Consider the following 15,452-nt stretch of genomic DNA (forward strand, 5'->3'; position numbering starts at 1 on the left):
AGCTGGTGTCAGCCAGAGGCCTTGCATTCCACTCTGTTCATTCAGTCTTAACTCTGATGAGATCTTCCTGCCTACTACTCCATTGCAAGAGCTCTAGTTGGTCTCCAGTGCCTTCCTTTTAGTTAGTTGTTTAGTTAGTTTTTGCTTCACTACAAATCACCCCCAAATTTAGTGGCCTAGAACAAAAACCTTATTATTTGCTTAAATTCTGTGGGGCATTTCTGTTTGGGACTGACCTGGCCTTCCTGGCTAGAATGGCCTCACGCATGTGTCTAGTGGTTGGCTTGCTCTCGGCTGGGACAGTGGCCGTGTGTGTTTTATCTGCAATATGCTCATTCACATGATGGTGAAAACTCCTAGAGCAAAAGAGAGAGAAGTCCCAATACACAAGCACTTAGCAAACCTGTGTTTGCATCATGTTTGCCAGAGTCCTCAGGATGCAACTCATAGCCAAGCCCAGGTTCACGGGGAGAGCAATACAGTCTACCTCCTGGTGGGGGTCACTGTGAAGGATTTGTAGTCCTTTTTTGCCATCTGGCACATCTACCTTCCTAAATCTAAGAGTCACCTGTCAGCCTTCTTAATTGTCCTTCAACAAAATTTTGACATGGTGATCATTCCTATCCTCCAACCCTTTTTTTCATTTCACTTCTGGGACACCACTCCTGATTGTCGTCCATAGGGGACTGTCCCTTCTCAGTCTAATGCTGGCTTCTTCATCTTCTCAATCTCTAAATGTTATTTGACCCCAGGGTTTTCTTTCTAGTTTTTTTTTTTTTTCTTCCTTACCTTTGTTCTGACAGATCTTTTAACCCTTCATTTTGTTTTAACAAGATGTTGATTGGAAACAGGCATGGTTTTATATCCAAAGTTCTAAAGTTAGGTAAGGACAAGTAATATCTTATTTTCTCAAGAGATGGTTACACATTTAATAGCAGAACGAGGCTTGAATTCAGGCCTTGAATTGTAAGAAAACTCCAGTAGGTTTCTGTTGTGGCTCTGTCACTTACTATCAGTGCGATTGTACAGGCCACTTAATCTTTTGAGTTTAGGTTCCTTATGCCTGAAGTTGCCTGTTTTGCAAGCCTTTTTTATGAATCCAGTGAGATAGTATGGAAATAGTTGTCATTTATTTGCATATATAACTAGAAAATTAACATATTTCTGGAAAGTTGTAGATAAATCAACATTTTTTGGTGAGTTATCATACTTTTATTGAAAGTATAAGGGAATGCAGACTTTGCATACTTTTAATTGAAATCTGGGGTGATCTTTTTTCTTTTTCAACATGGAATCCCTTATAACGCAGATAATTACCTACTATTTCGGTTGTGGACTTCAGAATTTCTTATAATTGGCTTTCCTGAAAATGGGAGCCACTATCAAGATTAAATCTCAGCAATATGTCACTGAAGAAAGGCAGACTACAGGAAAAATGTATTTTAATGGTGAACCATGTTGTTTTATGTAATAACTATACTAGAGCTCAAGACCTGGGTTCTGGTCCTTACTGGCTATTGATAATTATTTGGCCTTAGCTATCTAAACCGTAGCTTTTTTGTTTGTAAAATGTGGATAATAATGCCTTACCAACCCATAGAGTGTTTTTGAGCAAAAACAGCTTAGGGTTTGTTAAAATGTTTTGTAAACTCAAATGTTGTCCTTTTTCTGCCGTGAATATTGTGTTCCTCAAAACCTCTGTGGGAAGAAAATACCTGGTTGAAGAATGTAAATTTTGGGGGGGGGGGTGCGGGGAAGAAGGGACTAGTATGGGAAATGGGATAAAAGCTGAGGTTCAGGAAACCTCTGCGAGCTCTTTGATCCCTGAAGTAAAGGCAGCATACTAAATCAGCAACAGTGGGTATGTTGCAGTTTTATCAACCTTTGCTGGGGAGAAAATTTCAAGATCTGCATGGTGCGGTTGTTCATTCATTCCTTAATTTAAAGCAGACAGTTTACACAGTTGCATCTAGTATAGGGTGGCCATACCCCTGGGTTTGCCTGGAATAGTCCCAGTTTACATGTTTTCCCTATGCAGTTATTAATAGTGTCCCCGCTTTCACTCTCTTGAGTATCCTGGTCTTGACAATAAACTCTTTGCTTTTAATGTTATCAGGTGTGCATGTATTTTTTTATGTTAACTAAAGGACCTGGCAGATCATCTACCTAACATGAAATATAATCAGTCTTGTCTTATAGAGCTAAATCCTTTTAATGATGAGAACAGCTTTATGGTAATTACTAACATTGCTATAGAAATGCTTAAAAACAGCTTGTTCCATGGTAGGTCTCCTGGCTGTCTGTCTTGTTTGTGCTATTAATTCTCTTAGTTTTCATTCCTTATACTGAGTTACTAAATTCACTATTAAATGTAGGGTGATGAGGAATGGCTTTGCAGTGCCTGTGACTAGGTTATCAGGATTTTAATTGGTTTAAAGTAGATATGAGTCATAGGGTTATGTGGCTATAAACAAAAGGCTCCCTTAGTAGATGTTTGTTGTTTAGGATGAAGTGGGATGATAATCTCACTCTTCTCTTTGCCATTTAGCAGCATATGGTACAAATATTAAGTTTGGTTCTAGTGCTGTACTTAGAGACATGGACAGATAAGTTCCTTTAGTAGAGTGAGACAAGGACAAAGAAAAAACTAAAAAACTCAGTGTCCTTTGAGGAATATTTGAAGGTACTATGGCTGTTGAGAGAAGATTTAAGGCAGACCAGGTGAAACCATCTTCAAATATTTTTAAGGCTAGGAGATACATAGTCAAGTATGGATTCTTAGAGAAAGATTAACCAATTTATGGATGATCTGTGTGGCAAAAAAAAAAAAAAAAAAGTATATTTGGGTAAAGCATGAAAACAAGGTTTGTTTTTTTTTTTTTTTTTTTTTTAATTTATTTTTGGGACAGAGAGAGACAGAGCATGAACGGGGGAGGGGCAGAGAGAGAGGGAGACACAGAATCGGAAACAGGCTCCAGGCTCCGAGCCATCAGCCCAGAGCCTGACGCGGGGCTCGAACTCACGGACCGCGAGATCGTGACCTGGCTGAAGTCGGACGCTTAACCGACTGCGCCACCCAGGCGCCCTGAAAACAAGGTTTTAAAGAGCCAGTGTGACATAGTGGCTACGAGTATGGACTCAGGAGTCATTCAGCTCTGGGCTTTATCTAGACCTTGTTAACTTACTAGCTGTGTGACTTTCAGTAAGTTGCTTACCCTCTCTGTTTCCTCATCTATTAAAAGGTTGTGGTATTAATACTTCAGGGGTTCAATGCATGTAAAATAGCCAGTAGTGTTTACTTACTGTTGTGCCACATACTGCATAGTACAGACTCTGTGTTGTGTATGATGTGTGGGTATGGACCTCCCTTCCCCGGCCCATCTCCCAAAGGTAAGCAGCAGCAGTTTGCAGTGCCTTAGATAGGCCAGAAGCTAGGAAGGTCTATGTGGTGCGGTTGTTCATTCCAGCAGAGACAGGGCTGTGGAGTAGAGGAATTGGGAGAGGCAGAGGACGGGGAGAAGACATGCAGGTGGGAGTGCAGCTCTCCCCAAATTGGTTCCGTTTACACCTGAAAACAGGAGAATCCAGCCTGTTGTAACAGCTGGTGACATTTGGGCCATTTCTCTTAGGCAGTTTATGCAATGTTTCTAAAGCATTGTACTTGGATTATTTTTAGACCTTTGGATGTGTGATGTGTACTGCGTTTCAGTTAGCTTACGGTTTTACTTTAGGTTAAGTTTTATTTGTTTTTTTTTTTAATTTAAAAACTTTTTTTTAATGTTTATTTTTGATAGAGAGAGATAGGGAGTGTGAGTGGTGCAGGGGCAAAGAGAGAGGGAGACAGAATCTGAAGCAGGCTCCAGGCTTTTGAGTTCTAGCTTTATTTCTAAACACATATAACAGTTAGGGTCATATGGGGGCCCACTAATAAAAAATATGTGGACAAAAAATCAATGAGATAGAATCTTTCTGTTATAATATTGACTGAATTTAGAAAACCTTACTGTTGATAGGAGTTTAAATAGGTGCAAACTTTCTGAAGGCCAGCCTGGCAACATATATATGTGTACACATACATATATGACACACTCACATGTATTCACACACACATTACTGCCCAGAACAAAGTAGAATAGTAATCCTGCTGTTTTCTCTGCCAGTTAGCTACAGTGCCAACAGTTCAGTTCTTGGTGCTGCCCTTATAGAAAGACACGGACGCACTCATCCAGCAGTGTGGGACTGGGATAATGAGAAGGCTAGATATATTAATAATATAATATTCATGCTCTTGACCCAGCATTTTCATGGCACTTAGCTTCTAAAAGAAATAAGTCAGTGATGCAGAGATTGAGAATATTCATTTCATCATTGTTATAGAGAAAAATTAGTAACTTTCTCAAATTCTGTAGCAAGGAATTAATGAAGTAAACTGGGGACATTTTGAAATTATTTAATACTTTTTTTTAATTTAAAAACTTTTTATTTTTAAAAAAATTTTTTAGTGTTTATTTTTATTTAAAATTTTTTTTAATGTTTATTTTTGAGACAGAGAGGGAGTGCAAGTGGGGGGAGGGGCAGAGAGGGGGGACACAGAATCTGAAACAGGCTTCAGGCTCTGAGCTGTCAGCACAGAGCCCGACGCGGGGCTTGAACCCACGGACCGCGAGATCATGAGCTGAGCTGAAGTTGGACACTCAACCGATGGAGCCACCCAGGCGCCCCTAATGTTTATTTATTTTTGAGAGCGGGACACAGAGTGAGTGCGGGAGGGTCAGAGAGACAGGGAGACAGAATCTGAAGCAGGCTCCAGGCTCTGGGCCGGCCACACAGACACCAATGCGGAGCTTGAACTCACAAACGGTGAGATCAGACCTGAGCCAAAGTTGGATGCTTAACCGACTGAGCCACCACCCCCAAAAACTTTTTCATTAAAAAAAAAAAATTATTTTAATTTTTAAGTAGGCCTATGCCCGGTGTGGGTCTTGGACTCATGACCCCGAGATCAAGAGTCCTGTATGTTCCACCGACTGAGCCAGCCAGGCACCCCAGTATTTTCATTTTAAAACAATGTCAAGCTACAGAAAAGTTAGTTAGAAGAACAGTATAAAGAACTTTTGTGGTTCTTTGGTGACTACAAAAAGGACATTCTCCTACAACAATCGCAGCACACCCCTCCAAATCAGTAGGTTAACATCATATGGTACTGCCTAATCCTTAGACTTTATTCAGGGTTTGCCACTTATCTCCAGACTGTTTTATAGCAAAAGGATCCAGTCCACAACGTTGAATTACATTCTGTTGTCCGTTCTCTCAGTTTCCTTAAATCTAGAACATTTGGAAGTCTTTGATTGACTTGTATACTGTATAAGTGTCAACATGCTTGATGTTTACAAGGCTGTTATTTTATGTAATTTGAGTTTGATGTTTCTTCATGATTAGATTGGGGTTGTATACCAGGTGAAACTGGGTTCTTACTGTATTTTAGCAAGGTTTATGTGTTTTCATTTTGTCCCATTACTGGTAGTGGTAACTTTGATCACTTGATTAAGGAGCGTCTTCTATGCTTTTTCACTGTAAATTTACTCTTTTCCCTTTTATAATTAATATTCTGTGAGGTGGTACTTGGAGACTATGTATATATTCCATGTCTTTTTTTTTTTTTTTTAATTTTTTTTCAACGTTTTTTATTTATTTTTGGGACAGAGAGAGACAGAGCATGAACGGGGGAGGGGCAGAGAGAGAGGGAGACACAGAACTGGAAACAGGCTCCAGGCTCCGAGCCATCAGCCCAGGGCCTGACGCGGGGCTCGAACTCACGGACTGCGAGATCGTGACCTGGCTGAAGTCGGACGCCTAACTCCATGTCTTTTTTTTAATGTTTATTTATTTTTGAGGGAGAGAGACAGAGTGCAAGTGGGGGAGGGGCAGAGAGAGAGAGAATGAGAGAGAATAGAATCCAAAGCAGGCTCCAGGCTCCAGGCTCCAAGCTGTCAGCACAGAGCCTGATGTGGGGCTCGAACTCACAGACTGCAAGATCATGACCTGAGCCAAAGTTGGACACCTAACCAACTGAGCCACCCAGGTGCCCCTATGTATTCCTTTCTCATCAGATTTTCCACTTTATTAATTTAGCTATGTTAGTGTGAACTCATGGATTCCAGTTTTAGTCAGTGAGTCACAGTTTGTTACTATCATCATTTATTCTCATGTTCAAATTGTCCAAAATGCAGCCACTGGAAGCTCCTCCTAGCCCGGTTCCCATGCCCCTTTGTAAAGTGTACAGTTCAGTAGTGCAGCCCCATGGCCTTTTGGCATGTCTCCATCATTCTTTGAGCACTTACTTTTTGTCATAGAAAAATGGTTTTGGACTCACCTTGCGTATTTCTGTCAGAGCCTGGAGTCAGGCATTTCTCCATGGAGTCCTAGTTCTTCTTCTTCTTTTTTAATGTTTATTTATTTATTTTGAGGGGTGGGAGGCGGGGAAAGAGGGAGAGAGGGAGAATGAGAATATCCCAAGCAGGCTCCACTCTGTCAGCACAGAACCTGACTTGGGGCTCCATCTCACGAACTGTGAGATCATGACCTGAGTGGAAATCAAGAGTCAGACGCTTAACCCACTGAGCCACCCAGGCACCCCCCCCCCCCCCCAACACACACCCCTTTATTTCCTGACCCTGCTAGGTTCTGACACACTTCTTGTTGAAGCATTCCTCTATAGGGATGCCTTCCTTACCCTCCTGGGCACTGACACCTCGCCTCAGGCTATCCCCTCAGCCCCAGGCACTTGCTTTCCATCCCATTTGGGTTATGCTGCCTCTTCTCAACCCAGTCTTCAGATACCCACCTTCCTTGGCTCCATCTAATGGTTTTTGAGCTGACTTTTCAAGAAGGGAATGTATGAATAGGAATTAAAACAAAACCAACAAAAAATCCTGGAGCACAGTTAAAGACTTGGTATTATTTGGTTGATTTTTTTAACCTTCAAAAAGGGGGTGTTTTATTGGCTGTCAGTAATTAGTGAAAAGTCTCCTCCCATTGATGTCAAATCTGAGAAGTATTTAAAAAGTGTAAGAAAAAGGAAAGACAATTTTCTAGAAAGGCCAGAGGAACTGGATTGGAGTGTAAAGAAATAGTGGCGGGGTATTGAGAAGTGGACTCAGAGTGACGAAGGACTGGCTGCACAGCATCGTGAGGCATTCATTCAGTGAAAGGGTGGGCTACATGTTCACTGCGTTCATTTCTGAGGATATTACCGTGTTTTACAGTAGTTGATGTTTATAATTTTAACCACAGGTTATCATGAAAAAGATATATTTTATTGGTAATATTGAATGACTAAAGGTCGTGTATACTTCATACATTTATATGCCAAGACAAAAGAATATCTAATCCTTTAAAAATAAGTCTTAAGTCTTTTTTATTCTAGAAAATTAACTCATCCAGAGTTCATCAATCTCTTATCATTCCAGCCAAGATGATGTTATAAATAAATATATGAAAATAAAATTGTCATCCCCTGTTGTGTTCTCTAATTGCATCTGGGTGATTTTCTATCCCCAGACTGGAAATGTCAGCATGATCTTTAATCAGTCCTTTTCCCCTTGCTGCCTACTTCCAATCATTTCTTCTTCTGTCAGTTCTGACAGCTCAGATATCCTGCCACACACTCCTCCTCTTTGCATTCTGCCATTGCCTGATTAAAGCCTTCATTACTTTTTTGTGAGTTTTTGCATTAACCTCAATTCAATTCAGTAAACATTCTGCAAGTGCTTTCCCTGCATCTTTGCCTTTATTTTGATTGCGGCACCTCTGTCTGAAAGGTTAGCTTAATTAAATGTCCCTAGAAGCCAGGTCCAGGAGTAATAGGGAAGGGACTGCGATGAATTCATTGCCTGTCTGCGCATGTCAAAGGGATTATTGTCATACTGAATTGAGGGGTGGGTGAGGGCACTATCGCTGCCAAATCTTCCAGTCTTTTGAGAGGAGCTGCAAATGCATATTTTTACATGAAATCTTAGAATTTTTTCACTTCTCTTTTAGGTGCTTCCCAACAAAAGGGTGATCAACATTGCATTTTAATATGTGAAAGACTCTGAGGAGTCCTGCGGTAAACAAATCTGTTTAAGATTCTGGATTCCTTAGTCTGGCCCAAGAGGCTCTTTACCGCTTGACTCAAGCCTACCATTCACTGATGTTAGAAAGAATGTGCTAGATCTTCTCACTTCTGTGTTTAATTGGATTACTCTCTTAACCTGGAATGCCTCCGTGTTGTTGACCTCATCTCTCATTTAATTTGTCTTTTGCTAGCTTTCTCATCTGCATTTTCCTGACAGCACGTTGTACCTGTCATAAAGTTATTATCCTGTTTATGTTGTTCATGGATCGAATCGTTTTGCATTAAACTAGGACCTTTGAGGACAAAGACCTGTATTCATACTGTATACCATGCACTTGGCACAATGCCTAATGTTTGTAGACACTTCATCACAGAATGAGTGGTTGAGCCTCTGAGTGAAGGCAGGTTGGAACTCAGTCTGGTGTTATGGAGAAACAGTAGTTTTCTAACTGGTCTTCATATCCATTTTATATATATTTTCTGGTGCAAGTTTCTAGGAGCATATTTTATACTGTATTCTTTTGTTCATGCAATACATGTGGCTCTCCATTGCCTAAGGAATAAAGTCCATGCTCTGCACTGTGATATTCAAGATAGTCTGTGGTCTAGCCTCAGTTCTCCTTTATAGTTCATCTCCCACTATTCCTTAGTTTGTACTCTCCGAGCCAAATGTGACTACATTTTCATGATCAGACTCTTTGTGGCTTTGCTCAGCTGATACGTCTGATACTATTTTCCTGTCTCAGCCTGTTGAAATCCCAGTACCCTTCAAGACTTAGCTCAGGCTTTCTCTTTTGTTAAGCCATTCCTCAACTCCTAGAATGGAAGAAATGGTCTCCTATCTGATCCTGGCACATTGGGATTCTCTTAAACATTAATTAAAACTTATCTCTTGTAGTTATGGATATAGCTTTTGTATCTTCTGGCTGGGAACAGATATTACATCCAGTACTTTGCTTAGAGTAGATATTTAATACATGGTTTTTAAAATTAGACTATTATATAGTATGCAGAAATAAAGGTAACAGTAACAAGATCATTACTTGGATAAACTGTTATTAGGACAGGTTGCAATAGTGTTAAGTGATATAAACTTATGTACACAGGGGATTAATGTGGTTTTTATTTTTTACCAAATGATTACAAGTAGGTTAGTTGAGGAGAGCCAAGGGTAAATATTAGTCGATCTATGTAAATGCTATATTTTATGTAAATATGAAATAGTGTTATTTCTTTTAGTTCTTAACATACATTTGAAGAAAACATGAAATCTAAATAAAATTCTTTCCTTTCTTTTAGGAATCAAGGAAGGACTGAGGTAAGATTATTTCTATGAATATTTTATTGAAGACGTGAGATTATTTTACCATGTATTAGTAATAGCAAAGAGAAGGTGGTGTTTGCATTCTGGAAAACTACATCAAAACACTGGCTGATGGTGAGGAACGCGTAACAGTATAAATGTCACTTTTGTGTGAATGAATGGACTCCTTTCTAGTTGTTCATTCTTAGCATTTTTCTGCTTTGACCCAAAATATCCCTTCACTGGGTACTATGAGGCTTATTCTTGCTTCAGTATTACTCGAATATTATTTCAGTGTGGCAAAGGCATTTGGTCTGGATTTTTCAGGGCTTTAGGTTTTGACCCATTAAGTCCAGGACATAATTGTGGTACCTATCACATACCAGAGAAGTATTTAATAAATGCTTTATGGCCTTTCCTTTGTTGTTGGGAGATTAGTATTTTATGTTTATAAATCCCTTTGATAGAAAATGTGAGGTTCCTTTGGGGAGAGCTGGTATGTAGTAAAAATCCTTGTGAAAAAACGTCTACTACGTCTTTTTTATTCTAAACCTCAATATTGAATTACCTTTGTAAGTATTTATTTGTATTTGTTAAAGTATTCAAAAATAAAACAGCACCATGTACTCCTACAGCAGTCATTAAGACCTAAAAAAGAAATACATCCCCTGCTTATGGGAATGTTTAAGCTTTCTAGTAATAGCTCACTTTTTCCTTTAAGTACAGTCACCTTTTAAATACTCTTATAATACTCATTCATTAAGCAAATACTGTTTTCCTTCTATGTGCCAGGCCCTTTGCTATATATTTATTTATATTATATATTTAAGTATATACATTTGTAAGGATATAAATGTAAGAAGATAAAATCCCTTGACTTCAGAGACCTTAGGGGAAAAAATTTATTCCTGTTTTGGAGCTAGAGTTTCCTCAGCCATAAACCAGAGAAAAACATTTGAAAGCTGTCACCCATCTTTATAATGGTAGATTAGCCCCATTATTCTGACAAATGGGAATAGATTCCCTTTTTGTGACTAAGTATTAAGGATTTTTTGATAAAGTTTTAGAAAAATGTTGAATAAAACTGAGGGCTGATGGGGGGTGGGAGGGAGGGGAGGGTGGGTGATGGGTATTGAGGAGGGCACCTGTTGGGATGAGCACTGGATGTTGTATGGAAACCAATTTGACAGTAAATTTCATATATTAAAAAAATAATAAAAGAAAAATGTTGAATAAAATGACTAGAAATTGAGGTTCATATTTTTAAAAAGGTATTTGATTTATAATCAGAATTTCTGTGAAAGATACTTTGAATACATAAGTCTGTTGTAATAAGCTTTTGTTAATGTGTCTGTTAGGTGTCATTTACTTTGAATGAGGATCTTGCAAATATTCACGATATTGGCGGAAAACCAGCTTCTGTCAGCACCCCTAGAGAACATCCATTTGTCTTACAAAGTGTTGGAGGACAGACATTAACAGTCTTTACTGAGAGCTCATCAGGTCAGTGGGAATAGAATTATTTAATGTGATTCCAGTACTTGTTATATAGATGCTGTGTCTCAAATTACACTTTAAGGTCATTATCAAGGCTGCTTTACCTGTTGTTCTGTCTACCTCTATTATTCATTTCATGCTATTTGTTTCTCTACTTTCCTGTGATTAATGAAATTTTGGCTGTTACTCGAAGGGTTTAATTTCCATTTGGGGCATGAAGAAATAGAACAAAGCAGATGGAAGAGTCTGGTGCATCAAGCTGTCTTCTAGGATGTTGAAGAAACAGTATTCTGAGTTTTGCCAAGATAAGGTCATACTTTCCTGTTTTGGTAAATTGATATTCAGCAGCTATAAGTTGTGTTTAAAAAAATACTGCTTAATATTAGGGAATCTTTTAGTCTGAATTTTTGCCTTTGTAGGTTTCAGTTCTAAGAGAGCCTTTTTAGTACCGAGATTTGAACTGTTTTTACTTGGTTTTGACACTCAAGAAGCTCTGTGTTAAGTACAGTTTGTAAATTTTGTTTGTTTGCTCTGATATTCTACCAGTTCAGTAAATCAGGAGCAAGTATTTCAGTTTGTGCATTAGAGAGGGAGATTTTTTGCAGCATATGTATATGTTTATTTTCACTGTTTCTTGATTTTTAACCTCTGAATGTAGCATATTACTATTAATGTAGCAGGGCAACTCATTTTAATGGAGCTAATTTCCCGTATCTAATTTAAAAAGTTTGTTGGTTGTGTAAGGAAAATGATTTGTGATTTTGTCATATCTGCATTAAACATTACAAAAAAGGCTATAAGAAATTATAGTATGTTAAGGATGTTATTGTTATAAAAAAAGAATATGTTCAGATAAATTTTTTGTGATGTCTTAGAATACCAGTAGCTATAAAAACTGATCTAAAAAATATTAGTATTTTCCCCCACTTTTAATGTAGAATGTAACACAGGGGTAAAATAATTTTTCTGCATGTGGTTTAGGGTAAAAGTTTTGTTTTATTGCATTATTCTGATGCTACAATAATATTGATACTATAATAATGTGTAGTATTATGGGAGGTAGAAAGTGTTAAATACTTGCATTTTCTCTTGGAGAGGATTCAGTCATTCAACAAATATTTATTGTATGCCATGCAGGGCATAGCACAGGTGCATCCAAGGAATCTGGTGTTTGTCTTGTGATTGATAGGATTTAATAATACCTATTGAACCTGTGGGTTTTTTCCACTTTTGTGTTGGCCCTGGAGTAGAAGAGGCATAGTACCAAGATCGTAAATAGGAGGCAGAACCGTGAAAAAGTTTGAGGTAGGAAAATTTTGAACTACTTTTGTAGAAAAAGGTATCCTATTTCAGCTTTTTTACATTTTACTAAATTGCTAATTTTTCAACATGTGATTTATTACTTATATAAAAGACAGTGATTTAGCAGGCTCTGTGCTGACAGCTCAGAGCCTAGAGCCTGTTTGGATTCTGTGTCTCCCTCTCTCTCTCCCCCTACCCCGCTAGTGCTCTGTCTCTGTCTCTCTCAAAAATAAATAAAACATTTAAAAAAATGAAAGTTTTAAAAGACAGTGATTTAGAACGATAAGGTTTGTTATCCTCAAAATTTATCTTCCATTAAAAAAAATTTTTTTTAATGTTTATTTATTTTTGAGAGAGAGAGAGAGAGAGAGAGAGAGAGAGAGAGAGAAAGCGAGAAAGCGTGTGCAGGCAGGGGAGGGGCAGAGAGAGAGGGAGACACAGAATTCGAAGCAGGCTCCAGGCTCCGAGCTGTCAGCACAGAGCCTTATGCGGGGCTCGAACTCACAAACTGCGAGATCATGACCTGAGCCGAAGTTGGACACTTAACTGACTGAGCCACCCAGGCACCCCTTTATCTTCCATTTTTAATCTCGTAAATTCTTTAGTTAGTATTGTTCTCTTTTTGAACATTTTGTGTTCACATTTCTGGTTACAGTGTACTCCAAAGTGAATATGGTATTATAAGGATTATCTTGGCAGGGATATGGAAGTGGATCAAGATTGTCATCCTTCTTTTGGAGTTTGGACAATATGTTCTTGCTTTGTAGAGCTGTGGTAATACAAATGCAAGTCTAAGTTGCTGCTAGATGCTGCACACTATAAGGAAACTTTTTTCTTATTATTAATAGCAGTCATTTCGGCTTAAGTCATTGTTCCTTGGTTCTCCTTGCACTTTTCTGGGCTTTGTTTTCCTTATTTGTGAAATGGGATAATAATTATTTACGTTTATGTATAAATAGGAATATATTTAAAACACAACAACACTCTACATAATAAATGGTCAGTGACTATTAACTGTTATTATTAGGGTTTTTTTTTTTAGCTCTAGCTATCTATAGATGTATATATTTTTTTAAGTAAGCTCCGGGCCCAATATGTGGCTTGAACTCAGCCATGACCCCAGGATCAGGTGTTGCATACTCTACTGACTGAGCCAGCCAGGTGCCCCTATATTAGATCTTGTTTTTAAACACTTTAGGTTTCAAGTTTATTTTAAGCCATGTGCTTGCAGTTTAGCTCTCTGTGTGTATACCATTTGATGAACTTCAGCCAATAGAGATTTTTATGTTTTTTTTTTTTTTTACTGCTTTCTTTCTTTCTTTCTTTCTTTCTTTCTTTCTTTCTTTCTTTCTTTCTTTCCTTCTTTCCTTCTTTCCTTCTTTCTTTCTTTCTTTCTTCCTTCCTTCCTTCCTTCCTTCCTTCCTTCCTTTCTTTCTTTCTTTCTTTCTTTCTTTCTTTCTTTCTTTCTTAGAGAGAGTGAGAGAGCGCATGTGTGTGTGCAAGAGCATGAACAGGGGAGGGGCAGAGAGCGAGGAAGACACAGAATCTGAAGCAGGCTCCAGGCTCTGAGCTGTCAGCACAGAGCCTGACACCGGGCTCGAACTCGTGTACCGCGACATCATGACCAGAGCTGAAGTCGGACGCTTAATCGACTGAGTCACCCAGGTGCCCCGTTCGGTATTTTTGGATTGCCTCAGTGACCGAGGGGAAAAAAAAAAACTCCATAGAGTTTTTTAATGAACCACTATTTTTAATGATTCAATTTTGTATGTTAGAGTTTTTTTGTGAGGATGGAATTAGAGGGGACTGATACGTTTTACATTGTCTTCTTAATTAAACCATTCTGCATTTCTTGAGTGTTCTGTGACCACAGTTCGTTTCTAGTTGAGTATTCCTATCTGAGGGAACATGTTTTATTTTTAAGACCATTTGGGGTTTGACTCTTTTTCTGCCTTGACATTTCTCTGTGAAATTCTAAATCTATTTCTCTATTAAATATTTTTTTAGCTAGTCTTCTTATCTCTGTACCGGTATCTAGAGAGAAATGCCTGTGTTCAGTCTTCACTTTTTCCTGCTTGGATCTTTGGTTTAGTGTTTTTATCTACTATTTGTTGGAAATTAAATAACTTATGTTTCTTTTATAATTTACGCCCCTATGTTTGTTCGAACTTCGGTTTTATTCTTTATAATTGCAAATCCTAGACTAAAAGTTGCTATTCATTCATCTGTTCAATAGATACTTAATTCTAAGCTCTGTTAGAGTAAGACTAGACTTTTGTTCAGTTGGGCAACTGGTATGTGGAAAAAATAAGTGTTACAGAAAGTACTCTCATGGAGCTATGTATAAAGAAGGAAAAAGAATATGCACTTTAATTGAAGGAACTGGGAAAGACTTCAAAAATGGAGATAATATTTGAGCTGTACCTTAAAAGTATATGAATACTTACATGAATAAGTGTGCCTTGAATAGGAGGAGGGAAATAAAGATAAAAAAAGCATTTTTCTTGCCTTCAGATACCCTATTCTTCTTTACTTTGCTTTCTGCTACCTGTCATACTTTGTCATAATCTATTAAAATCCATTAAATAGTCCTTGTTGGATCCAAGCAAAAAACTCAGTTGTGGACCTGATAGTCTAGTTTACAGACAAAAAAGTTTGAACTGGTGCCGTGGGAGTGGAAAAGAATATCCTCTTCGAGAGATAACAGAGGTAATTTTGACAGCTTTTGGTGATGAATTGACTCGGACAATTGGATGAGTGAGAAGTCTAGAATGGTTTCTAGGCTTTTTTGGCTTGAGCATCTGGATAAATGGTGAGATCATTACGGAGATAGAAAATATTGGAAGAAATGGGTAGGATTAGAGCTGATAGAACCACGGTGGCATTCGGTGTTCTAAGTTTTCATTACCTTTGACCTTTCTGCAGCAGTTCATTAATTCAGCAAACTGATATTTGTACCTGTTGTTGGCAGGACCTCTTTTATTTAGAGTTGGGGTACTTCAGTGAGCAAAATTCCAGCCTTTATGGTGCTTACATTTTAAGTAAGAGGAAATAGCAACAAATAATAAACATAATGAGTAAATTGCATCTTAGTCTAGAAGGTGGTAAATTATCTGAGAAAAAGGCAGAGAGTGGTGTCAGGAGTACTGGGTTGAGGGTGGGGCTTGCAAATTTAAGTAGTGTGGTCAGTGTGGGTCCATTGAGAAGATGGGATTTGCACAGCCTTGAACTCCG

General features: G+C 38.3%; 1 protein-coding gene across 2 annotated transcripts in view; it reads left to right on the plus strand.

Annotated features, from left to right (window-relative positions):
- Window positions 1-15,452, plus strand: part of GTF2F2 (general transcription factor IIF subunit 2) — a 155,496-nt gene that overhangs the window by 14,554 nt on the left and 125,490 nt on the right. For both annotated transcript variants that reach the window (XM_058684905.1, XM_058684896.1), the window contains 2 exons: window positions 9,416-9,434; window positions 10,778-10,922. In XM_058684905.1, coding sequence (XP_058540888.1) covers window positions 9,416-9,434; window positions 10,778-10,922 — 164 coding nt within the window. The remainder of the gene's footprint in view (window positions 1-9,415; window positions 9,435-10,777; window positions 10,923-15,452) is intronic.

Source organism: Neofelis nebulosa, chromosome 1 (assembly GCF_028018385.1).
Source record: "Neofelis nebulosa isolate mNeoNeb1 chromosome 1, mNeoNeb1.pri, whole genome shotgun sequence".
Taxonomy (NCBI): Eukaryota; Metazoa; Chordata; class Mammalia; order Carnivora; family Felidae; genus Neofelis; species Neofelis nebulosa.